The 25,043-nt window shown below is 37.8% G+C and overlaps 2 protein-coding genes across 2 annotated transcripts in view; one reads left to right on the top strand and one right to left on the bottom strand.

Annotated features, from left to right (window-relative positions):
• Positions 1-17,974, top strand: part of LOC146639627 (chromodomain Y-like protein 2) — a 50,152-nt gene extending 32,178 nt beyond the window's left edge. Inside the window, exons 2-7 of the mRNA XM_085354078.1 lie at positions 1,963-2,569; positions 9,223-9,440; positions 16,884-17,056; positions 17,152-17,362; positions 17,450-17,593; positions 17,689-17,974. Of these exons, the coding sequence (XP_085210204.1) occupies positions 1,963-2,569; positions 9,223-9,440; positions 16,884-17,056; positions 17,152-17,362; positions 17,450-17,593; positions 17,689-17,847 (1,512 nt within the window). The 3' untranslated portion in view covers positions 17,848-17,974. The remainder of the gene's footprint in view (positions 1-1,962; positions 2,570-9,222; positions 9,441-16,883; positions 17,057-17,151; positions 17,363-17,449; positions 17,594-17,688) is intronic.
• Positions 17,975-20,934: 2,960 nt separating this feature from the next.
• cmc2 (C-x(9)-C motif containing 2) lies at positions 20,935-25,043 on the bottom strand. Its single transcript, XM_085354091.1, has 4 exons — positions 24,778-25,043; positions 21,809-21,925; positions 21,648-21,719; positions 20,935-21,535 (listed from the first exon to the last, which is right to left on the bottom strand). The coding sequence occupies exons 2-4, from the start codon at positions 21,887-21,889 to the stop codon at positions 21,452-21,454; spliced, it is 237 nt and encodes a 78-aa protein (XP_085210217.1). The 5' UTR covers positions 21,890-21,925; positions 24,778-25,043; the 3' UTR covers positions 20,935-21,451.

Genomic DNA, 25,043 nt, shown 5'->3' on the forward strand with positions numbered 1-25,043 from the left:
CAAAAAGCCCATTTTTAAGGTTTCATCATGAAAACAGCCTGCAGCTCATCTTGGCTTCACCCTGGTTCTTATCTTTCTTATACAGGGAGTTAGCTCTTATCTTGAACTTGACACATGTCACACAATGTTTCTCCTTTTTTTTTTTCTTTTTTTAACGATCTGGCACTCCTTGGCAATGTTTCAGAATATAAGGAATCATCTTCTGGAAAACATACTAAATATGGTCAGGCAATTCAGTGTACCCATTTAGCTTTTGATTTTAGTTATGTGCAAATCTGGTAAATGACACAGAATCAGACCTCTGAAGGTGCATCATCATCAAGTTTATCCAAAGGTGCGGCACACACTTTCACAAATCCTTCTTTTTCATCTTTTTCAAGATAAATCAAATTTACCGGGTACAGATTGCTATCTGAATGTAGACAATAAATATATATATGCATTTTTAATTTAAGTAAAACAGTTCTGCTTTTTGTTATTTTCATGATAAACCAGGTTTTAGCCCAATAATCAAGCATTACCAGAGGCCTGTACTGTGAAACAGGAATTTATTTAACCCTTATTTAACCAGGAAGTCAACTCTTAACTTTAGTCTTAGATGGGTTTGAACCCTCTTAAGAGCGCTGATTTATTGGTTAGCAGGTAACTTCAGAGTTAACACGAAGTTTTCAGTGCTACATAGGTGGTTTTTGCTTGGGTACATGGTAAATTATGCTGAGGACCAAACCTTAATATATGGAGCAGGTTATGTTCAAGTGATCAACAGGTATGAAATCAGTCTGCTGAATAATTAGTTATCTGAAAATAACACAACATTGCTAGAAGATCCCTTCTGAATCCTTTGTGTTTCCTTCATGAATATCAGTAAGAAAAAAAGATGGTTTTGGAATCAATTTTATTCCTGCTATTTTTAGTTTTGGCTGAAAGCAATATTTAATTTTTAATTTTTACTTAACTTTAAAGCTGATTAGGTGTTGTCGTAACCACAACCGGTGGGTGGGTGTTCAGGCAGTGTGGACACCTACGTTTGTGAATGCAAGAATGAGGCAATTTAGGATTTTTGAAAATGAAACCATAGGCACAATTGCGAAAAATCTCAGATAAAATTGAATCTCAGTGATCTCAAACCAAAGGTTAAAGATTAGAGGTCAAGTTTTATGAAAATCTTGTGAATGCAATAAATTAAGAAGTCACTTCAGATTTTCAAATCGATATCATATGTGTAAATGTGTCTTAAAAGTTTGAATCCCAGTTACCTCAAGGTCAAAGGCCAGGTTTTCTGAAAATGTTGTGATCATAATAAATTGAAAAAGGAGTCACCTAAAGTTTTCAATATGATAACTACGGTCGAATCTACTAAGACACAGACACTGCATGCTCTTTGTTATTCATTTAAGTTGTGGTCCCACAGAAGGATATTCATTTAGGTGCCAAAAAAGAAGCTGCTATACTAAGTCTGTGAAGAAGATAGTCCAGAGTGACAAGTTGCTACCATGTGAGCATGCAGTAACCTTCATTCCTTCAGTCAGATCAAGTCTCCACTTGTCACATCCAGTTTCAAGACTATGAAGTGATGATGGCTAAAATACTCATGTTCAGGCTTCAGGACAGAATGTGTGACACCATGGTGCCAACAACCATTTTTATTTTTTTTTTCGTTTTTTTATGTACTGTCTATCATCCGTCTTCTAGCTTTAGCTGTGTTGCTTTTAAGTTGGGCTGCTGCATAACTCAAATGGGTTCCCAGAAGAAGCTGGGAGGTGGTGCTGTGGTATTATCTGAACTGTGAACTCGGAGAATCTTTAACACCCCTATGCCATTGTGACTAAATATTGGAAATAAAAACAGGGTTAGAGACTCAAACACAAATGCATTAAGTGTTTTGTGATAATTTTTGTCATTAGAATATTGTCTAATAATCTGTTCTTCTATGTTGTACTGTTTGTTTTTGTTTTTTTAAAGGTGGAGCAGATCGTGGATAAGAGGCGGAATAAGAAGGGTAAGTGGGAGTATCTAATTAGGTGGAAAGGCTATGGAAGTAAAGAGGACACCTGGGAGCCAGAACACCATCTACTACACTGTGAAGAATTTATTGATCAGTTCAATAGCTCAAGACTGCACTCACACAAACGGCCCAAAGTTTCCAAAAACCGTGGAGAGCCCTTCATTCCTAGCCACCTTTCTGCAACAGATGACTCAAGAGCTAGATCTGAAGCTCGAAAAAAGAAAAGGACTAGTGGCTCAACTGTGGGGGTGAGAGTAGGGACTGTTCTAGGGATTGGAAGTGGAGGATCAGGAACCACTCAAAAGCAGAAAAAAGTGGGTGTAGGACCTGGAAAACATGCTTTAGGGGACAGAATGAGCAAAGCGATGACATTTAAAGCTCCTCCACCAGGCGGACCTCCGTTTGTCCCGTCATTGAGGGTTCCTCATAATGGACTACAGAACGGAGAGATGGACTCTCTCATGTACAGGACTGCAGCAAGGTCACAGCGACTGCCCTCAGACAGGGTGGATGGAGAACTAGGACATATGGAAGCCAGCGGACAGCAGTTTACTACTGAACTAGGTAAGTTGTTAAGAAAAAGCAGATAGTATGGTAAACTGAGATGAGGTGATGCTGGATTTTTGAGGCACATATTGTTATAGAAATATGATTGTTGTTCTTATGCATGCCCGCTCAAACCCGTGCTCCTAAATCTTGTTTTTAAAACTTAATATTGGTACAGTAAGTATTTCATATATATATATATATATATATATATATATATATATATATATATATATATATATATATATATATATTATAGAAAAAAGGTTTTGCTCATAAATATAGATTTATTGCTGTGTGATTACATCTTTCAACAACTTAATGCATTCTCATGAACTTCGAATTAATCTATTAAAGATGCGTAGGAGTGGGTGCTGGTTCCTGTAAGCCACCATATTGCCCTGCCATCTGGAATACAGTGGCCAAGATGAACACTGCTGTTCTGCCTAATCACGTTTTATTCATGTGTCTAAAGACTGGCTGCATGCCTCTACGTTACATTTAATGTAAAGATCATATTTTACTCTTTAAAACAATTTATGAGTATTTAACATTTTTGCATCTTTCTCAGTCTGTAATTTTCCTCCTCCTCTTCATCTGTATCCTCCACCACTTCTCTCATTTCCACCCCATCCTATTCCTCTTTACATCAACTCTCATCTCCTGAACTGAAGTCAGGGTTGTAACACACAAAAAATGTGCATAAACATTTTTTTTTATTTATTCCCCAAATTGTCGCCATTAGTTTTTGTCAGCAGATTAGACTTGCTACTGTCCTGTGCACAGCTGACAACAAGCCAACCAAACAGCAACAACAGCTTGTTAACCTTATGCTAGATACTATGAGGCTTGAGTGTCCTAAAAATCACACTTTCTCCCTGATAAACAGTTTGATTACATTCTCGCATCATATCACAATTAATTCAGTTAGTTTCCCTGGCAAAAACAGCAGCCCTCACCAACAGAGGAGTTCAAGAGATCCTCAACACCTCACCTCAGTATCACTGTCATTGGATAGAAGTGAGAGTCACTGACTCGTTGACTCAGTTCACAAAGTTTTAAAACCTTCTCCAGAGTAAATAAACGTGGAGTTATTTGTCCTACAGTGTCCACTGTACCTGGATTTATGCACTTGAATTGGAAGTGGTAAGAAAACAGAATTCAGTTGACTGTAGTCTCAAATCTGCTGACATCTGGTGGTGAGATTTTACTTACTACCTCTTTAAGGAAGTGTGGCATACAATAATTCCATCAAAAGTAAATAAAGTTCAAATAAATAATTAAAAGCCCAGAATTACCAGGATAATCACACCCATGATAAGTGTACATAAATTTCTGACAACGACTGTAAATGTAAAATGAATCCAGATTTGACCATAGCTTTTTTGTATTATCCCAACACCATGTCCTGTAGTGGCTTGTATATAGATAAGGATGATTTATTATATTTTTCCACCTCACCCATAACACTTACTACACCATGACAATAACCAGTAACCTGTAGTAGAAGTAATAGTGGCAGTAGTAGAAGCTATTTATTTATATATTTTAATGTTACCACAGTACCTCAGTCGCTCTTGTATCATACAAATGGCCTCACATACCTACTGTGGTTCTTTCGTGCTGATAACACCTTTGAATTTCACTCCTGGGTCACAGTCCAGTGCCTCAACCACTATAGTTAATCATTAATTATGTTTTTAAAAAGTCATCTTGATCTGTTTTAGCAGAAAATGAGAGAAAAAAGCTGAATAACTAAGCATACTAGTACATAGTTGTAGGTTGAGTGTTTCCATTTTGCTTTTAGTTCAGAGGATGTTTTAAATTTTCTGATATAAAGATACTAGCTTTATGGCCACTTGCGTCATTTGCTTGTTTAACTGTGAGTATCTACTGGCTTTACAGTCATGAAACATGCTATGTAAGGCTTTATATTGTCTTTTCATTCAGTGGCACTATAGCAACATGAACAAGATGACTGTAAATAAATATGCCAAAAACATGTAAACCATATTTACCCCATATAGAACTGATCATCTGGTTTGATTTTGTTTAAATTACTTCATAAATAAAGACAATTACACAATTCTGAGGTCAAATGTAAACAATTTTCACTTTTCTTTTTAATCAGCTTAAGTCAAACTAAGCCCTCTTCTTGCTTTTTGTGGATACAATTTTTCTGATAAGCCTAAATTTCCAGTTGCAAACTGAATTTCTATTGCTTTTGGATATGATGACATCACTGTCATGGTATGATCCACAACATATCAATTCAATTTCTCAGTTGTTCATTAATTTCAAAGCATCCTAATTTAACAAGTGATTGTGATACTTTATAAAAGTCTGTTGTTTATTTATGAGGATGGTAGGGCTGCAGCACTAACCCATCCTAATGGCCATCACTCTGGGAGCTATTATAGTTACTAATCTCATAAGCCTCAAAAGACTGCCCTGCTCACCTCATCCAAAATCCTGTGCTCCACCCATTAACCCGTTGAAGTCAAACGGGTCCCTGTAAAGATGTCACTATTTTGCAGATCATTTCTGAAATTGTTAGTTCTAGACTGGATCAGTTCTTATGTGGGATCCAAACTATCCAAACAACTAATCACAGTCAAGTGTCCCTCCAGTTGCTTCACTCAAGCTGTATTATTTTATATCCATTGTTCACATCTTATGATATCTGTTTAGGTTCTCAGCCATCCACGTCATGGTAGTCTTGAGACCTTGTCTTTGAGTGTTGGACCTCTTTTTACCGAAAGAAATCCGGTTACCTTCTTTTCAAGTGCTCAACACTAGTGGATGATTGCAGAATTGGTTAGGAGAAAACTTTTTCAGTATCTAGCCAAGTCAAGACCAGGTACATAGACCTGCTCGAGAACCAGAGGAATTGGAACCAGAGGAATGTACTATAATGCAAGATTAATAGGTTAGAGCTCAGGTTAAAGTCAGTGTTCTGAAGTGTCTTTTTACCTGCCTTTTTACCTGCCTAGATCACTGTAATAACTTACAGATTCTCTGCCAGAGAAATATAATTTTTGCAAGTGGTAATGCTGTACTTTACTAAAACCACTGAATAAAGCGCAAACTGTCCATCATATTGTTACAGGAATACCTGTGTATTGATTTGCTGATGCATAAAATGTATAAATGTTACCAGTAGATTAAAGTATCGCTTGCACTGCTGGAATTGCAGCGATTAGAACACAGAACTCTCATGAAGAGTACCTATTCAAGCAGTAAAATTAATTTCACTTTTTTATCTGCCAACAAATTAAAGTGATTCCCATTTTCCTTTATTAGATATTAGACAGGAGATGTGAATGTTTAAATGTTTCAGTTTAAAGTTTCGGAGCTCTAATGTGCAGCTGTCACCTTAGAACAGCGGCACTCTGCAATAAAAATAATTAACTTGAACGAAAATGTAGTGTTAACCTCTTTATTTGTGTAAGTGTTGCATTTCACTGTTCTGTTTTGGGGTTTGTTTGTTTTTTTATGTTCTTGTGAAGATATGACCTGAGTCACACCGTGCCACTTGGTGAAGAGTGCTGTAAAAATAAAATAGGGGAGACATGATGGAATTAATGAGCTGATATCCAGCCTCCCCTAGCACTGTCCTCTGAACCCACTGCTCCACCCCTCCCTTGCAGCTGAGCCTGCCACTGTTCTTTATAGAGTTTTAATTACCATTTTATCACCATCCTTATCATCTGTCTGTGACTGGAGTAGGTGGCACTCATAGGGATCACTTTTGTGGGAAAGAAGTCATATGACCTGTGAAATGCCCTTTTTTTTTTTAGCTTTGAAGTGAACATGCATAAAGCATAAGGCAGGAAGCTGGCCTTAGTGGAGAAAGCTGACAACCACCAATGTAATATCTGTTATTTCTAACTGGGGTTTTAAGTCAGGCCAGCTAATGCAAAGAAAGCCTGGCTGTGTAAGTGTGCAGTAAACCCCTCAGGCCACTAGTGTTTATTGATAATATTACCTCTGATGGAAGTAGTCACATAATGCATGGGGCTGTACTCTGCTTGAATTCAGCCATATGCTGCAAAACTCTTTGGCCCTTCACAGTGCAAATGGATAATGAAGCATACTACCAAAGCAACCCAGGAGTTTCTCAAGGTAAAGAAAATGGATAGTCTTCAGTGGCCAAGTTAGTCACCTGATCTCAGTGTAGTAGAGCAGCCTTTCTGTTACTGAAGGCAAAATTGAATACAGAAATACAAATAAACAAGCAGAAACTGAAGACAGCTGCAGTAGCCTGGAAGAGCATCTCAAGAGAGGAAACACAGCATTTCATGAACTACAGGAGTTCTAGCCTTATGGCAGTCATTAACTGCAAGATTTTACATACAAGTAAAAATATAAGTAAAATATTTTAAAAAGTCATAATATTTAAAATGATGTTAGCTTGTTGAATTACTTCCAAGTCTCTGAAAATGAAGACATAAGTATCAAAATGGTTGTAAGCACTTAACAATGTATGTAATAATTTAGTTTTGAATAATAGATGAAAGCCTGCGCTTCAATCACAGCTTTTTTGTTCATTTAAGTTCTGCTGTGGTGGTGCACAAAGTCAAAATCACAAAAAAAAAGTCATTGTCCAAACATTAATGGACCCAATTAAGGTGGTGACACAATTTCAGAATTGGCACCCAAAAACCCCCCCACAGTACCTACAAATTAGTTTTGTTTTCAAGCTTGCTGTAAAAAATAAATCAAATTAGCTTTTTAAATGAAGTCACTATTAGTCAAGTTTCAGATTGTGTTAATTAAAGAAAACAAATTCCCAATGTATGATGATTATTTAAAAGTGCATTCTTATATTTTCAGGCAAGAAATACTTTACTTTTATCTTCAGTCAACATGAACTTTATTGTTTAAGGACCAGAGTTTTGTCTCCATATTTTCATCAGTCATAAATTTGGCTGGAAAAGCATCACACCATTTGCTCTAGTAAAAAGACTCTTGTGTACCTGAGTAATTTCTGATTTATTCTGGTTATTTTTTACCACAGCATCACTAGATGTTCTTAGATGAGGAACATGTGCTTTGTCTGACTCATTTTTCTTTCTGCCTTTAATCATTTATCTTGTAAAAGTCTACAGCTGAGAATGTGGTACTCGACCCTCTTGGACATTTCTTTTTCTTTCTCAGTGCAGATGAATCAGTGATTTCTGTGCATTAGATATTACACTGCTCCTGTACGTTAATGCTCCTTTGTGTGACAAGACCTGAAAATTACACTGATTGCTTTTAAAATGTGAACATGAGATTGCATGTAAGTATAACTGTGGGCAATTTCCAAGGTTGAAATGTTAATGCAATCAAGTTGAAATTCACTGAATCACACCAAGAGAGTTGTGATATTGTGCAGAGAGAATACCCTTAGATGACACATGTATATGTAAAAGTAGGTGTAATTGTCCACATCGCATAATAACACTGGGAACGACTAAGAAATTCAAATTTAATTAAAATCATTGCTAGTATAAAATTATTCAGGCTAAAAAACCCCAAAACAAAACGCATTACTGAAAAAATAATCATTTTTTTGAGTTCAGATAATGTAGTATTTTCTAGACTTCTGTATATGGACTATGTATCTTTTTTTCTTTTCCTTCAGCTTTCAGCTCCAAGTATTAATAAATAATATTATAGTATAAAGAAATGTAGTAAAACTAAAAGGATGAATTTTTTTATTAGGAACTTGTAGGCTTGATAGGCTAAACACAACATTTATTTGATAGTTGGAGTAACTTTGCAGGCTTTGTTTAACACTGTGACATGAAAAAGACTCAGGCCACACTGTGGCAGCAAAGATAATTTGCTGTAAGGAAGGGTTGGGTGTTCTCCAGATTTCAAATACACTGATCGGGCACAACATTGTGGCTGCTGACAGGTGAAGTGAATAACACTCATTATCTCTTCATCATGGTAGCTGTTAGTGGGTGAGATATATCAGGGAGCTAGTGAATATTTTCTCCTCAAAGTTGATGTGTTCGAAACAAGAAAAATGGGCAAGTGTAAGCATTTGTGCGAGCCCGAGAAGGGCCAAATTGTGATTGTTAGACTAACTGGGTCAGAGATTCTCTAAAACTGGGGTTATGGGGTTTTCCCAGTCTGCAGTGGTCAAAATGCAAGAAAAGTGATCCAAGAACGAAACTGTGGTGAACCAATGATAGGGTCATGGGTGGCCAAGGCTCACTCACACATGGGGAGCAAAGGCTGGCACATGTGATCCAATCCAAAAGATGAACTACTGTATCTTAATGCTTGCTCAATCATCCAGGTAAGGAAATCCCAAAAAGTTGATTATATTCATCTGAATGTAACGTTTTCAGTGGAAGAAACATTTCGTCACTCATCCAAGTCACTTCTTCAGTCTCAGCGGACGCTTTTAAAAGGTCCGCAGTCTAACCAAACTAATATTTATCGAATAATTTCTCTGTGCGAAGTGCAAATCAAAGTCCCTTTTTTTTAATGCTCTTTCTTAAAAAATATATTTCACCCTTAAACTTGGATTTGGAAGCACTTTGTAATTGCAATAGCAATAATTGCAATAGCCAACTGTAATAGATTTTTTCTTTTCTTTCAGTTGCTGTCAATTATTTTAAAACATTCTAGAAGACAGACTGACCTGTTCTGTCACTTCTTGTATGAATCAGGCTCACCTTTAGCCAATGGGAAGATGCACCTACACAGCTCAGTGAAGCGGAAGCTGGCTGAGGAGAAAGGCTACGTTTTTGACAAGCGTCTCAGGTACAACGTGCGACAGAACGAGAGCAATTGTCGATTTCGAGACATTGTGGTCAGGAAGGAAGAGGGCTTCACGCATGTCCTGCTCTCCAGCCAAACAACAGATAACAATGGTCTGACGCCAGAGGTGAGAACAAAAAAAACACACGAGTGCTGTGCCCATGTTACATTTTTCATTTGATTAGTGCATGTCGGTTTATTTATATTTACATAATTTATATTTTGTGCTTCGCTGACACGTATTAATTGGTGTTGATTGTATCCTAGTTGCCATGGAGTTCTGTTTGGGGGGAAAAAAAAGAAACCATGAAAGTTTGCCCAGTAACTGTTGTAGAGATGCCCTGGAGCTATGCAGTAGTTCCCTAACTGCTCAAGGGGAGTTTTTCAGGAGACGGTTTTAGAAAACTGTGGTTTTATTTGACAGCTGCCAGGTGTGAAAATGCTAGCTGCATAAATCTAACACAGGGCACTGCTGAAAAGGGGGCACAGTTTCCTCAAAGCTGCCTCCTAACAAACAAGGCTTCAACAAGTTTAGCAATTAGGGGTACATATAATGCAGTGTTTTGCCATCTGTTGTTACTGCAGCAAAATGCCAGTTGAACTAGTGAGGAAATTATGCTGCAAGATCATTGAGGAAGTCTTTATGTAATTATTCTTAGAGAGAACTGGATACCCTAGAGATAATCGCCAATGATTTCTTCATAGCTGTTTGCTATTTAGGAATATCACTCCCATTGCTTCTACAGGCTATGGTCTCCAGGAGGCATGGGCATCATTAACATAAACATTATTCATAGTATGTAAATGTGACAACTGGAATATTGTTTTGAGAATATAGTTTGGCTGTCATTAATTTCCCGACTTCTAAAATAGGAGTACCCTTAACTAGTTAATGAGAAATATAAACCAATGTTTGTTCTTTTTTATTTGCAGTGCATTCTCAAAAAATATATTATTTAAAATGTAAATTTGTGAGTACAAAAAGAAACTTTTAAAATGAATTCTGCCTTTTCAGTCTCTCCATTACTTGATAAGATTAAGGTATAAAATGACAAAAAGTTTTGGTTGATTTCTTAATAGATTATTCAGGGCCTTACTGTTTTGAGAAACACTTCTGATTATGTGTAATGATATACCAGCTGAGTCTTCTCTACAGGCGTTTAGGGGGCATAATCTGTACCAAGCTGTGTCCTCCCACTTTTGATGAGTTTTCTTACGCTCTTGTCAGTAATTTGGTGATCACCTGCTAACTCCATGTCAGTCAAACTACCTTAAAAAAATCATAATCTAGCAGTGAAACAAACTGTAGATGTTGAACTTTATAGCCATAGTAACAGACGGTGTCTAAATCTGTAATTTAAAACCTGTAACCTATATTTGTAATTTAAAACCTGTAACCTATATTTGTATATTCAGGTTTTTTTGTGCATAAAGGTTTTATTTATTGTTTTTCTTAATGACCCTATGAAGTGAGAACAGAAATATTTGAACTCGGTGTAGAATTTGCTTCAAGTTGCATCTATTTGTGGTCGTTCTTTTTGCTTAATCAGACATGGTTATTATCAGTATATCCAGGTGTAGTGCTTCAGTGGATTAAAGTGTTAGGTTACCCTAGTTGCACACTTTCCACAGCCCATGTGTATGTCCACATGGGTAGAAGTGACTTGAGGGTGAATCAAAGGATGATTAAGGGTAAATGCAAGGCTGTCCGATTTACTGAGAGAGCACAGATTTGTCAGCACATGCCACACTACTGGGGTAACAACTTTGCATTTGCCCTCCAAGTAGACTCTAAATAGACTGGAAGACGGTATTAGTCCAAACATAGCTGACTTTGTGTGCATCAACAAGGCAGATACAACATAGACTCATTCGTCTAAAATATATCACTATAGTTTTACTCAGGCTTTGCTCAACGGAGGCATAAAACTCAAACTTAAAAAACTGGGTGAAGAGCTTGAGAAAGGCTGGAGCATGTGCATCTGCAGTACTTGATGTCATTTAATGGCTCTCTTCTATGCAGCTTTGTGAACTGTGATGATTCACTCGTTGATCTGGCTGCCTGCAGGATTCTTCCAGCCCATGATTGGTTGCTCACTTCCACACTCCAATCAACAACAAGCTGGTCTATTTAAATTTCCTATGAGTGATTTCAGTAACTTGCTCTCCCCAGATGCATACCAGCAGCTGAATTTTGATTTCTGTTTCAGTTTTAATTTAAAGGATTTAATGGAGATACTATTTAAACTGTTTAGTAATTCAAGCAATTTCCATACCATTTTACTGTTTATAGAGTAGGTGTATACTTTTGCTTGAAGCTGAAATATAATTATTATCCCGGATGACCCCCCCAAATTAAGTTCCTCAAAAGCCTAAGGGATGAGGGGAGTAACAACAGGGGAAAAGAAACTGAGAAAAGAAAAAGAGTAGCCCATGAAAATGTGGTTTTCATTTAAAAGAATAGAGCTGAAAGAGAGAGCTACACAGGTATACACACCAAACAAACGACAACCACAAACTAAAATACACTGAAAAGAGATTGTTAACAAACAAGTTAATAGAGAAAAAAATTGCTTTCGACAGACATTAGGTACTCAGTAAAAGCTCCAAAGAACCACTAATCTGACAGTCAAATCTCCGGCCAAAGACACTACTACAACTCACCACTCTCAGGGCTGGCCCACACACTGAGACCAAACCGCTTAACACCAGCGTTTACAGTGTTGAGTGGCTAATTGCTGAGTTCCTCCAAGGGAAATGGATGACAGCTGAGTTCAGGGAGAAACAGGACACATCCACATGCACGCAAACCCCAATATGTACTAATATACCCACTGACATTAAAAAAAAAAAAAAAAATCAGGGTTATTAATGTGGGCAACACAGATGTGTAATTAGCAGTGCTGCCATACAGGAAGAAGGTCCTGGGTTCAAATCCAGATTCGGGTCTTTCTGTCTTGTATTAGCATGTCCAAAAACATGTGTGGGTTAGGTTAACTGGCCATTCTAAATTAGCCATAGTATGAATGAACAGAATAGTGACTAGTGTCCAGGTTGTGACCGTTTCTTGCTCCATGACAGCTGCAGTGGCCTCCAGCTCCTCCTACCATACCTGACCCTGATCTGTATCTGCATCTCTGTTTTGTATTAATAACACGTTAGTACGCTAAAAACATTCAGCTGTTCTTTTTTTGTGCATCATTTGCACAGTTGTGGATAAACACTTTTTCTCTACCTCCTGTCATTTATATTTTGAGAGTAATTCATTCTGGTCTGTAACCATACAGAAAAACATTTATTTATTTTAAATTTCATCTGTGTAAAATTGAACCTCGTTAATAAATGAATGAGGTTCAATCTGTCAATGTTAACAGGTCTTTTTTTAGAGGTCTATTAAAATATTATGGTATTAGCCACAAATTACATGCAAGCCAAAATCATCTGCCTTCGGCTCATAACCCTAGCAAACAGGATTTTCATCTTCTCAGATTGTAGGATATGTCTCACATCTTCCACAGAGGGTGGTTCTGGCTTTGATACAGCATCATAAGCACGGCAGTCTGTACTTCACAAGCACCGAAGTGGCCTAAACTATGTGTGCACATGTGTGTGTACTTTCATCTGTGACACTAAGCTCGTAAGCTGTGGGCTCATCAAACAGCTCAGATAGCTCCTTATATGTCTCTCAGTCTTTGAAGCCACAGGAACAAGAGAGTCTACGGATGTGCTTACTGAGAAAATCTTGAAAAATATCCCAGTTCCTTTTTCTTCTAAACACTCAGTGCTGGCTGTAAGTGAGAAAGTCCCCCTATCTATTAACTGGTACACTTTCTATCACCTTTCTGGCCTAAAGTATTGTAGCTTTCTATTATAATCCCATTGTTTTTCAACCAACTGGGTTTTCTTCCCCATTTCATCAATAAATAAAAGAGAAGTAAGAAATTAAAAAGTGAGAAATATCCTTAACATTTTCTTTGAAATGGCTAGTTCTTGCATCCACAAGAAAAACAAATTTCTGTTCTGATAAATTTAAAATATTCTTACAGAAAAAAGTGCTGATGCTGATCAGTTTTCTATGTTATTTGCCCTTTTCTAGTTTTATTATACATTAACATATAACAAGCTGTTCAAGAAACATGTAGCAGCCGAACAACTTTTTTTGGACCTCCTCAACAGTTCTTCAAATATTGAGGAACACCTTCTCAAATTAAAACCAAGACTCAGCACTTTAACACAACATTTTCTTCTAAACTAAATGTCCTGAAGATTAAAGCACAGAGCATCTCATTAATTGTCTCAATGATAAACATGCCTAAATGCAGACTGCAGCAGATTTATCTACTAACGTCTTCAAGTTCTCCGACTCCTCATGAATGTCACTTTGATCGCCCTCCTCTTTCTCTGTTTGATCGAGTGGAACTAGCATCTGTTCATTTCTCCTTCATGTATCTGAGCAAGTGTTTCATTCACCTCCTAAAATAATGACATTTGTAATTTCTCACTTTCTGTCATGCTCGTTTATACACACACACACACACACACACACACACACACACACACAAATGGTTTCCATCATTGTAGAGGATATTACATTGACTTGCATTAATTTCCTGGAGACTTATCCTTACCTTAATCAAAACGTGCTTGCCTAACCCTTACATTCACTATTAAATTTCATTATGAGAACATGCTTTTTGTGCCCAACCACGTCACTGTGTAAACGGACTTGTGTCCCCACAACATGAGTAATTCAAATACGGAGACAACACAGCACACACGGTTAAAACTGGGGTCAGATTATGTGCTTGGTGAGACATAGAGAATTAAGTTCACTTTTGAGGTTGAATGGTTAATATGGGTCAGGAGTGATAATCTGATTAAAATGCAACAACACAGTGTGCAGACTGACTGCAGAAAGTGACATGGTGGTGTGGGTGTGGGGCTGGGGTTTGTCGGGTTGACTGTCTGACAATGTCGGCAAACTCTCTTGTTTATCAGATGAGACAAAGGCCAAACTCTTAATACTGAATTTTGCATATATTGTTTTAACTGGCAGCATGAAACGTGTCTCTTTACAGACTACTAAAATGTACTGGGCCCAGTTGTTGACATACCATACTGCAAGGAGGTTATATTCAAGTAAAGTCTGACCAATGTTTTCTTAAAATACTCTTTTTTTTTTTAAATTCTTATTATAACATTTAGAAGTTTACAGACACAGCTTTTCTTCCTTTGTAACGCATGCAGCCATAAGGAGTGGGAATTGTTAACATACAGTTAAACCAGTTGTTGCTGATGGGCAGGGTGTCAAGGAAACAAGCTGCATAGTGCTAGTTGTCACATTAACATCTTACCCACAACAACCCCTGCTCACAGAGTAACATCAAGTAACTAGAAACCATTTCACCGCTAAGCTGACCTTCTACACAGAAACTAAGCTTATTGGAGCAAAAGTCTAAAAGCTTGTTTTGATTTATTTTTTGCCCTTTAAATTTAAGTAGAGAATGTAAATTGTATAGTATTTATGCAATATATATATACACACACACATACACAGTGGGGCAAAAAAGTATTTAGTCAGCCACCGATTGTGCAAGTTCCCCCACCTAAAATGATGACAGAGGTCAGTAATTTGCACCAGAGGTACACTTCAACTGTGAGAGACAGAATGTGAAAGATGAATCCACATGGTAGGATTTGTAAAGAATTTATTCGTAAATCAGGGTGGAAAATAAGTATTTGGTCAATAACAAAAATACAACTCAATACTTTGTAACATAACCTTTGTTGGCAATAACAGAGGTCAAACGTTTACTATAGGTCTTTACCAGGTTTGCACACACAGTAGCTGGTATTTTGGCCCATTCCTCCATGCAGATCTTCTCGAGAGCAGTGATGTTTTGGGGCTGTCGCCGAGCAACACGGACTTTCAACTCAGATTTTCTATGGGGTTGAGGTCTGGAGACTGGCTAGGCCACTCCGGGACTTTCAAATGCTTCTTACGGAGCCACTCCTTTGTTGCCCGGGCGGTGTGTTTTGGATCATTGTCATGTTGGAAGACCCAGCCTCGTTTCATCTTCAAAGTTCTCACTGATGGAAGGAGGTTTTGGCTCAAAATCTCACGATACATGGCCCCATTCATTCTGTCCTTAACACGGATCAGTCGTCCTGTCCCCTTGGCAGAAAAACAGCCCCATAGCATGATGTTTCCACCCCCATGCTTCACAGTAGGTATGGTGTTCTTGGGATGCAACTCAGTATTCTTCTTCCTCCAAACACGACGAGTTGAGTTTATACCAAAAAGTTCTACTTTGGTTTCATCTGACCACATGACATTCTCCCAATCCTCTGCTGTATCATCCATGTGCTCTCTGGCAAACTTCAGACGGGCCTGGACATGCACTGGCTTCAGCAGCGGAACACGTCTGGCACTGCGGGATTTGATTCCCTGCCGTTGTAGTGTGTTACTGATGGTGACCTTTGTTACTTTGGTCCCAGCTCTCTGCAGGTCATTCACCAGGTCCCCCCGTGTGGTTCTGGGATCTTTGCTCACCGTTCTCATGATCATTTTGACCCCACGGGATGAGATCTTGCGTGGAGCCCCAGATCGAGGGAGATTATCAGTGGTCTTGTATGTCTTCCATTTTCTGATGATTGCTCCCACAGTTGATTTTTTCACACCAAGCTGCTTGCCTATTGTAGATTCACTCTTCCCAGTCTGGTGCAGGTCTACAATACTTTTCCTGGTGTCCTTCGAAAGCTCTTTGGTCTTGGCCATGGCGGAGTTTGGAGTCTGACTGTTTGAGGCTGTGGACAGGTGTCTTTTATACAGATGATGAGTTCAAACAGGTGCCATTCATACAGGTAACGAGTGGGGGACAGAAAAGCTTCTTACAGAAGACGTTACAGGTCTGTGAGAGCCAGAGATTTTCCTTGTTTGAGGTGACCAAATACTTATTTTCCACCCTGATTTACGGATAAATTCTTTACAAATCCTACCATGTGGATTCATGGATTTTTTTTTCACATTCTGTCTCTCACAGTTGAAGTGTACCTCTGGTGCAAATTACTGACCTCTGTCATCATTTTAAGTGGGGGAACTTGCACAATCGGTGGCTGACTAAATACTTTTTTGCCCCACTGTGTATATATATATATATATATATATATATATATATATATATATATATATATATATATATATATATATATATATATATATATATATATATATATATATATATATATATATATATATATATTTAGCATGTTTAAACTGAATAACTCAAGCTTGTTCCTTCAAAGTGAAATTTTGTTAGATGCTGTGATGTGCTACACAGTTTTCAGTCTCTGTTAACTGCAAGGATACAGAAGGAAGTCTTGTAGTCCCAGTGCTGGTCTTTTTTTCTTTTCTCTGCTCTGGGCATTGCAATAAAAAATAATGATGTACCTAGTGGATCTTCAGTTTTACTCTGAGGATTCAGAACCTATATTTAAGCTATTTCCTTCCCAACCAGTCCTCTTTTGTTGGTTAAGAATGTAATACACATTTGTTCTTCTTTCTCTTCAGATCATGAAGGAAGTTTGTCGAGCTTTGGGTAATGCCGCTGCGGATGACAGTAAATTACTACTGCTCAGTTCAGTGGGGACTGTTTTCTGCAGTGGCCTGGAGCCATCGTATCTGATAGGGCGTCTGTCCACTGACCGCAGAAAAGAGAGCAGCCGCATCGCAGATGCTGTACGGTAAGAAGAAATCACTCCACTACAGGCAGCAACTCTTTTGTGTGTTACCATTAGTCTTGATAGAGTCACTGCTGATCATTCTGTGACCCCTTTAGGGACTTTGTGTTGGCATTCATCCACTTCAAGAAACCCATTGTGGTGGCAATAAACGGCCCTGCTCTGGGCTTGGGAGCATCCATCCTGCCACTGTGCGATGTGGTGTGGGCCAGTGAAAGGGCCTGGTTCCAAACTCCATGTGCAGCCCTGCACCTCACTCCTTCTGGATGCTCCTCTTACACCTTCCCTCAAATACTGGGCGTCGCTCTTGTGGGTCCCATCAAAATCTATTTTTTAGCAAAATTCCACGTAATGTTATGTGGTTCCACCGATAGCATTTTTTCTCCTTCATTCCAGGCCAATGAGATGCTCTTCTGTGGAAGAAAACTCACAGCACAAGAAGCATGCAGTCGAGGGCTCGTGTCGCAGGTCTTCTGGCCAACCACATTCAACCAAGAGGTGATGCTGCGTGTGAAGGAAATGGCATCTTGTAGCGCAGTGGTAAGTCTTGTTGATCTACACAATGCAGAAGGCAAAGGTGTCTCTTAAGGATGGAGATGAAATAGCTCTTTCCCCTTTTTCTGTGTGTTTTAAAGGTCTTAGAAGAGTCTAAATGCCTGGTGAGGAGCATCCTCATGTCCGTCCTGGAGGAAGTGAATGAGAAGGAATGTCAGATGTTGAAGCAGCTATGGTGCTCAACTAAAGGACTAGAGGCACTCTTCAGTTACCTGCAGAACAAGACAAGTGAAAAGTAACCATCCCACCACAGAAATTATAGATGATCAGTGTGGGTATGAAGCTACCTAAAAAAACAAAAAAGGGGGATCAGGTTGGCAGTGCTGTGGTGTCAAACTCATTATGGGCCTTTTATTTCCATCTATCAGCAGGAGAATTCTTTCTGATTTCTTTCTGTGTATATCTGTTAAAAATTAAATTCAGTCATGATCACTTTTCTAAAAGAGGTTTTTGTTTTGTCCCTAAGTTTTCCCAGATTTCCACGCTCTGTGTTAATGAGGCAAAGGGCCAAATATGCATTGCGTAAGCGCAGGGAGGTACAGAGTGCATCTGTACATATGTGAGACTTATTCAACAAGATGGATGAAATAATAAATGTATTTCTGACTGCACATGACAAAGTGATGATAATATATAGAAGAATAATATATATTTATTACAAGCGTGTAAAAGAGTTGCTTTGTGTACATAGGATGCATTTTTCCAGGATTTTTCTTTTAGTTTCTTACTGTTTTGAATTGAAGTGTAAACCAAAGTTTGCATGAGGACACAGTTGCTTGCTCCTTATCATGCACATTCTCTCCTATTTGTATTGACTGTGTGTAGTCATGAAGTAGTGTGGAATTCTTTTTCCTCATAATTATATTTTCTTACATAAACATCTTTATTAAAAAGAGCATTTCTGTTTGCTTACATTATTAAAATAACCTGGTAGATGAAATTAAATTCTTCCATTTAAATAAAATAAAAAGTATTTCAGGTGGGGGGTTTTTTGTTTTGTTTTTTAAATAAAGCTATTTAGTCGTTTCCCTCTTTAACATTATAGGCAAGAATACTGTCTTTAATTTTTACAAATAATCACACGAAGGCCAGGATTTCTCTTCTCTTGCTGGAATAATGCACCGATAATTTTTACTAATCTGTGAATGCTAGCACTAAATAGAAATGCTGAAAGTAACTGATTGCAATTCTCACAGGGGAAAATTGGTGATGAATCCGATCAAACTGTGCGCTACATATAGGAGCCTTTATTGAGTAATTGTCATTATATAAAATGTATGAACATTCTTTTAAAAAAACAACAACAAAAAACCCCAGATGATGTGTTTTTTTTCCTTAGCTGTGCGTTTTTAGAGCACAGAAGAGATGAAAATATCTGGATTCTCAAGCATCTTCAGCTGTCGTTGAACAATAATGTCGAAATTGAACATTTTTGTTGCTGGAATCCACTTCCTGTCCTAACCTGCATGTGATCATTCAAAGTTTCAAGAAGTTTTATATTCTGTATGATATTTAGGGATCTATTTTGTTTTACCAAAATGTAAATGTGTCTAGCTCTGTGTACATTTTTTTTAAAAGGTGTCCATTTTGCAGTTAAATATGATAATATATATATATATATATATATATATATATATAAATATATATATATATATATATATATATATATATATATATATATATATATATATATATATATATATATATATATATATATATATATATATATAATGTAGACTGTTTTCTGTAACTAATTGCATGTAATATACTGTAAATGTGCTGCTTGTCTGAATTCCTTGTATTTCAGGGTATGTTTTGTACCACCATTATAAGTACTGTTAGAAATGTTGCGTTTTATTTTTGTATTTATTTGAAATAACTGTTGTGCCGTGCCATGTGGTTTACTTTGCTCCAGAGGCACCCCGGCTTCTTTTTCGTGACCCTGCAGAAAAGTGAATTAGCAAAATAGGCCCAGAAAAAAGAAAATGTCTACATAAATACGTCCTTCATGACCAAAATGTTAACACTATTGCCACTTGAAGATATGATTTATAAATAGAGGTGTTGTACATGATCAGTGAGAGACATGGGCTCATTTAATTTAATTTACATTGTGCTTTAAAACCTTTGTGAGTATGAGCTGAGGTCTGTGGTGTAAACAGATTGTTGACATTTGTATAAGATTTAATGCAATGTGAGATTGTTAAATGATTTTGTGGTCATTGATTGCTGGGATAATAAGGTTGGAAGCTTTTTTTTGTTTTGTTTTTGTCAACCAAAAATTGACAAAAACAAACAATGCCAGACTTCCACCTGAGCGCATTAAATCTAAAACCTTTACAGTCACACCAAATGATTTTACACTTACTGTCTAAAGGAAATGTGATTCATGTAACAAAATCTAAATTGCTGTATACTCAGGTTTCTGTACAAAACAATTTATTGTGGTCATTAGATCCATGAAAGGAGACCCTGTCTTTACTTCTATTGTACTAATCTGATGATAGATTATTTATATTGTGTCATTTGCTTCATAAGAAGAGGTATAATATGGCTTCTGTACAGCATCAATGAACACAAGTCACTCAGGTCTGCTGAGCGCTGCTCACGCTGAAGATTCATGGACTTTAATTTATTTATTTTGTAAAATATCAAATGTCTTTGAGTGTCAACTTGGACAGAAGCATTTCTTTGGTTTGAAACTTTATTTAGGGCTATGGGAGTTTATAATGGATTTGAGCCCCAAATCGCCAGCTCAGCATGTGTTTGAAGTGTGCTTGATGAAAATATTTGAAGTATATCAGTTATAACTTGCTCCATTATTTATTACAAATTGCAGGTTTATATTTTATTTTACTTTTTAAATACACATACCTACATGTGTATTTTTTCCCTACACTGTCTGAAAGCACACCTTGGGTTGCCTTATAATTTAAATGTTTGTCAAGGAGTTATTGATACATTGTGATGAGTAGAATGAGCTGCTTCAAATAAAGAAACAATTCTTTGACAACATGTTTTTACATTTGCACAAACACAAGGCTTCTGCGTATGGTTTGCACAGCTAGCCTAACCTTACCTAACACTCAGAGAAAACCTCACACTTCTGATGTGGTTTTAATTACCAAAAAAAAAAAAAAAAAAAAAAGAGAAAAGGCTCATGTCGATCATTTTGTTAGCAAAATGCATATAAATGCTACATGTGTTACATGCTGCGAAACTGATACTGTGTCCCGCGGTGTTGTGGCACCATGTTAAAGCAAGAACAGGTTCTTACATTAATTCAGAGTTTTACTTTATTCAAAAAGAATCAATATGATTCCCAATTCAAAGAAATCTTCAACAATAGATACTGTTATACGTTAACAGAGTAATCATTGCTGTGGTTTTGTGCCAACAGACACATCAGTGATGGAGCAGTAGTCCGCTGCAAGAGATGGGGTGGAGGAATAATAATCCCCAAACTCAATCTTCAATCTCAAGTACTAGATGTTTTTTTTATGTTGACCTCTTGACATTGTTGTCAACACTTCAAGTTTTAGTCTATGTAGCTGATACAAAATACCCATGTAAGCTTAATTGAGCTTACTTGCTGTTCAATAAAACTTTAAAAATACCAGTAATATAAGCATCAATATGGCAAGATTACCATTTTGTTCTTGGAGACGCACACCATTAAATGAAATCACCCACACTGCTTATAAAGAAATAGCTCTTCATCTGTCCTGACATGAAATGTCAGCTGAAGAAGCCTGGTACAGAGTGTCAAGCTTCATTCAGTGTGCCAAAATCTCAGTAGGTTTAACTTGCTGTGCCAGTGGCACAGTTGCAGTAAAATGTCCCTTAGAGACGGTCTTTAGGTCCTTCTTTCAGCCTCTTCTTCATCTCTATCGCATGCTGCTTGCTGCGCTCCCGCTTTTCCAGTCTCTGTTGAATAGTAAGGAGACAGAAATGAATGTAAGAGAGAAAAAAAAATCTTTTAATAGGATTGATTGTTGTCCTATCCATAAGTGGAAAAAAATTTAAAAAGCTGACAGACCTCTTTCTTCAGACACTGACGCATGGCACGGTCCACATCGTTACATGTGCCAAAGAACTTCAGAATATTGTGCTGATCGTAAAAGCAAACAAGGTTTTACACAATTTTATATCTATGCATGTGAATCATAGAGAAATAGTCACATTTGGAGATTGACTTACCTCGTTGTGGCACTGTCTCAGTTGACTTATTAGTTCATTACACTCATCTGTGTGAAGGTGAGGTGACAGGTCAGGGTGCATTTTGAGTTAAGGGCTTACTGAAGAACTGCAGAGACACTGAAAGGCAACAAGCAAGAGATGAACTGAGGATATACTCTCATCTACGCCGTAAAACCTCACGCCAACCTTGGCTAAATGAATCCATCCTCGCTCTTAGACGTGAATGTCGTCGAGCTGAGAGAAGATGGAAAAAAGATCAACTTCAGGTGTCCCTTGACATCCTGCATATGAGCCGGTCTAAATTCCAGAAGGCTGCCAAAATGGCAAAAACTTCTTTTTTATCTAACATTATTGCGAATAACAGCCATAATCCTCGAGTCCTGTTTAAAATTTTTAATTCAGTGGTTAATCCCTGTTCGGATGTTTCAATGGGTGCCTCCCCGGCCCTCTGCGAAAAATTTCTAAATTATTTTATAGATAAAATCTCATTGTTAAGGGCCACACATTCTTTGGTAGTAAATCAAGCCCCAGCTTCTGAATGTTCAACGGTTTTCCAACAGTTCGAACCTGTGTCATTTTTGACTTTAAAGGAAATAATTAATAATCTGAGAAGCTCAAATTCTTTGCACGACATTATTCCCTCTCGTATCATTAAGGATGCATTGAATACAATCGGGTCTTGTATTTTATTTCTAATGAACTTCTCACTGTCATCTGGCTATGTTCCGACTGTCTTTAAACATGCAGTCGTGCAACCTGTCATCAAGAAAAGTTCCCTTGATCGTAACATTCTAGCTAATTACAGGCCGATTTCTAAACTTCCTTTTATGTCAAAAGTCTTAGAGAAAATAGTGCTTCGGCAACTACAGACCTATTTAGAGAGTAACGGTATAAGTGATAAATTTCAGTCTGGATTTAGACCGCGTCACAGCACCGAAACTGCCCTACTAAGAGTCTTTAATGACCTTCTCTTAATTGCTGACTCTGGGCGCTCTGCGGTCTTAGTACTATTGGATTTGACCTCAGCCTTTGATACGGTTGATCATGATATCCTCTTGGCAAGACTGGAACATGTAGTAGGCCTCAAAGGAAATGTTTTATCTTGGTTTAAATCATATTTTTCTGAGAGGTCGTTCTCCGTCTCGATGGGAAAATATTCCTCTTCTTCTGCCCGTTTCCGCTGTGGTGTGCCCCAGGGCTCGGTACTGGGTCCTGTGTTGTTTTCTCTGTATATGTTGCCCTTGAGCTCCATTTTTGAAAAACACAATGTCTCTTTTCACTGTTACGCTGATGATATTCAAATCTACCTTCACCTGACTGGGGATGCTTTATCCTCACCACATCCTCTGTTTGATTGTCTGAGTGATGTCAAGGACTGGTTATCACGTAACTTTCTTACTTTAAATGGAAAGAAGACAGAAATTATTGTTTTTGACCAAAATATGCCTCTGGGACAATTGACTGACACATTTGGGCCTGTTGCTAACCACCTTACTGATACTGCCAGGAATCTTGGAGTTTTCATGGATAGCTCCTTCAAACTTGACAAACAGGTCTCTACTGTGGTAAAAACTAGCTTCCATCAACTACGCCTAATCTCTAAGGCTAAACCCTACATACCACACAAAGATATGGAGAAACTCATTCATGCTTTCATTATGTCAAGACTGGACTATTGTAATTCTCTCTACTTGGGTCTACAATCTTCCCTTCTGCAGCGTCTGCAGCTGGTCCAGAATGCCGCAGCACGTCTCTTGACCGGCACTAGAAAGTTTGACTCTATCACCCCTGTTCTGAAAAATTTACACTGGCTTCCTATCAGATATCGAATTGATTTTAAAATTCTATTGTTTACTTATAAAATTTTGAACAATATGGCACCTGACTACTTAGCTGATCTCCTCTGTCTGTACAGCCCTCAGAGAGCACTAAGATCATCGGGCCAACTGCTCTTGGTGCAACCTAGGTCTCGGCTGAAGACCAGAGGAGACCGTGCCTTTGCCGTTGCTGCACCCAGGCTATGGAATACTCTCCCTCTTCATATTCGCGCGTCAGATTCCATTCAGTCTTTTAAATCACGTTTAAAAACGTATTTGTTTGATCTAGCATTTAAGGCAAATTAGGGTATTTTACATCTGGCTCTGTATTTAGATTATGTAATTATCTTATATTTTATATATTTGTAATTTATATTTTATTGTGATTTTATTTGTACTGCGATTTTAATGGAAAGCACTTTGGTGTACTTCGGTCTTAAAAATGTGCTATATAAATAAATTTTGATTTGATTTGATTTGATTTGATCTATAAACAACGTAAAATACTCAGCCCAAGGGGGGCACCTTGGAAGTAATATGATTTAAGGCTAGTATACAATAACATATAGCAAGAAAGCAAAATATTGCCACATCTGGAACTGCTGATGCCCAACCAATAACAACTAATGAATCAATAATTAAATTCGTTATTTTAACTGTTTGAATGAATTATTCCAAAGACTGCTTCAACTGCACTTTAAATACCGTATATCAGGGGTATCAAACATAAGGCATGGGGGCCAGAAGCATTCTGGGAAGCACTCCAATCTGCCCCACTGGATGGCAATGGAAAACAAGGAGTGCATAAACATCCTGTCAAGATCAAAGTGGGTTGTATGTGCCCCATGATGTAAAATTAGTTTGACATCCCTGTAGTACGTCAGCAGCATTTCCTCTAAAGGATACTAACACCTCCCCATCCCTCTCCATCCTGATGTGTCATAGTGATGACCGAGATTGTTTTTTCCAGTGGACACTTACCTGCAGACACAGAGGCAGAGACAAGAGCATTGTGTCAAATGTACACCGTCTACATTTACTTTGGCATTATGTTAGCTAGACTAGACTTTGAACTGGGGATCTGTACTGCGTATGTAGTAATTTATAATAAACTTCATGTCAACACTGGATTATCAGCTGAATTACACTTACCACTGCAAAGGCTTTATCATCTGAGAAGTTTCCAGTGGGTAAAAAAGGCACTGCTTGCTAACTACTAGCTCCAAGCTAACTTCACAGAAGATGAATCTATACAACCATTGAACAACTGCAGAAGCTTTATGGTCTGCTGCAAGTCACTAACGCCTTAATGAACTGGACTAAATGAGCTGTAGTAGTACTATCGCCGGTTTAACCTACAAGAAATTACAATCTAAAGGACGTGCCTGCCTGTTACAGGACGTGAAGCTTTCGTAACT

This window comes from Diplotaxodon limnothrissa, linkage group LG1 (assembly GCF_057381915.1).
Source record: "Diplotaxodon limnothrissa isolate DT_005_m linkage group LG1, D_limnothrissa_male_GT1.1, whole genome shotgun sequence".
NCBI lineage: Eukaryota > Metazoa > Chordata > Actinopteri > Cichliformes > Cichlidae > Diplotaxodon > Diplotaxodon limnothrissa.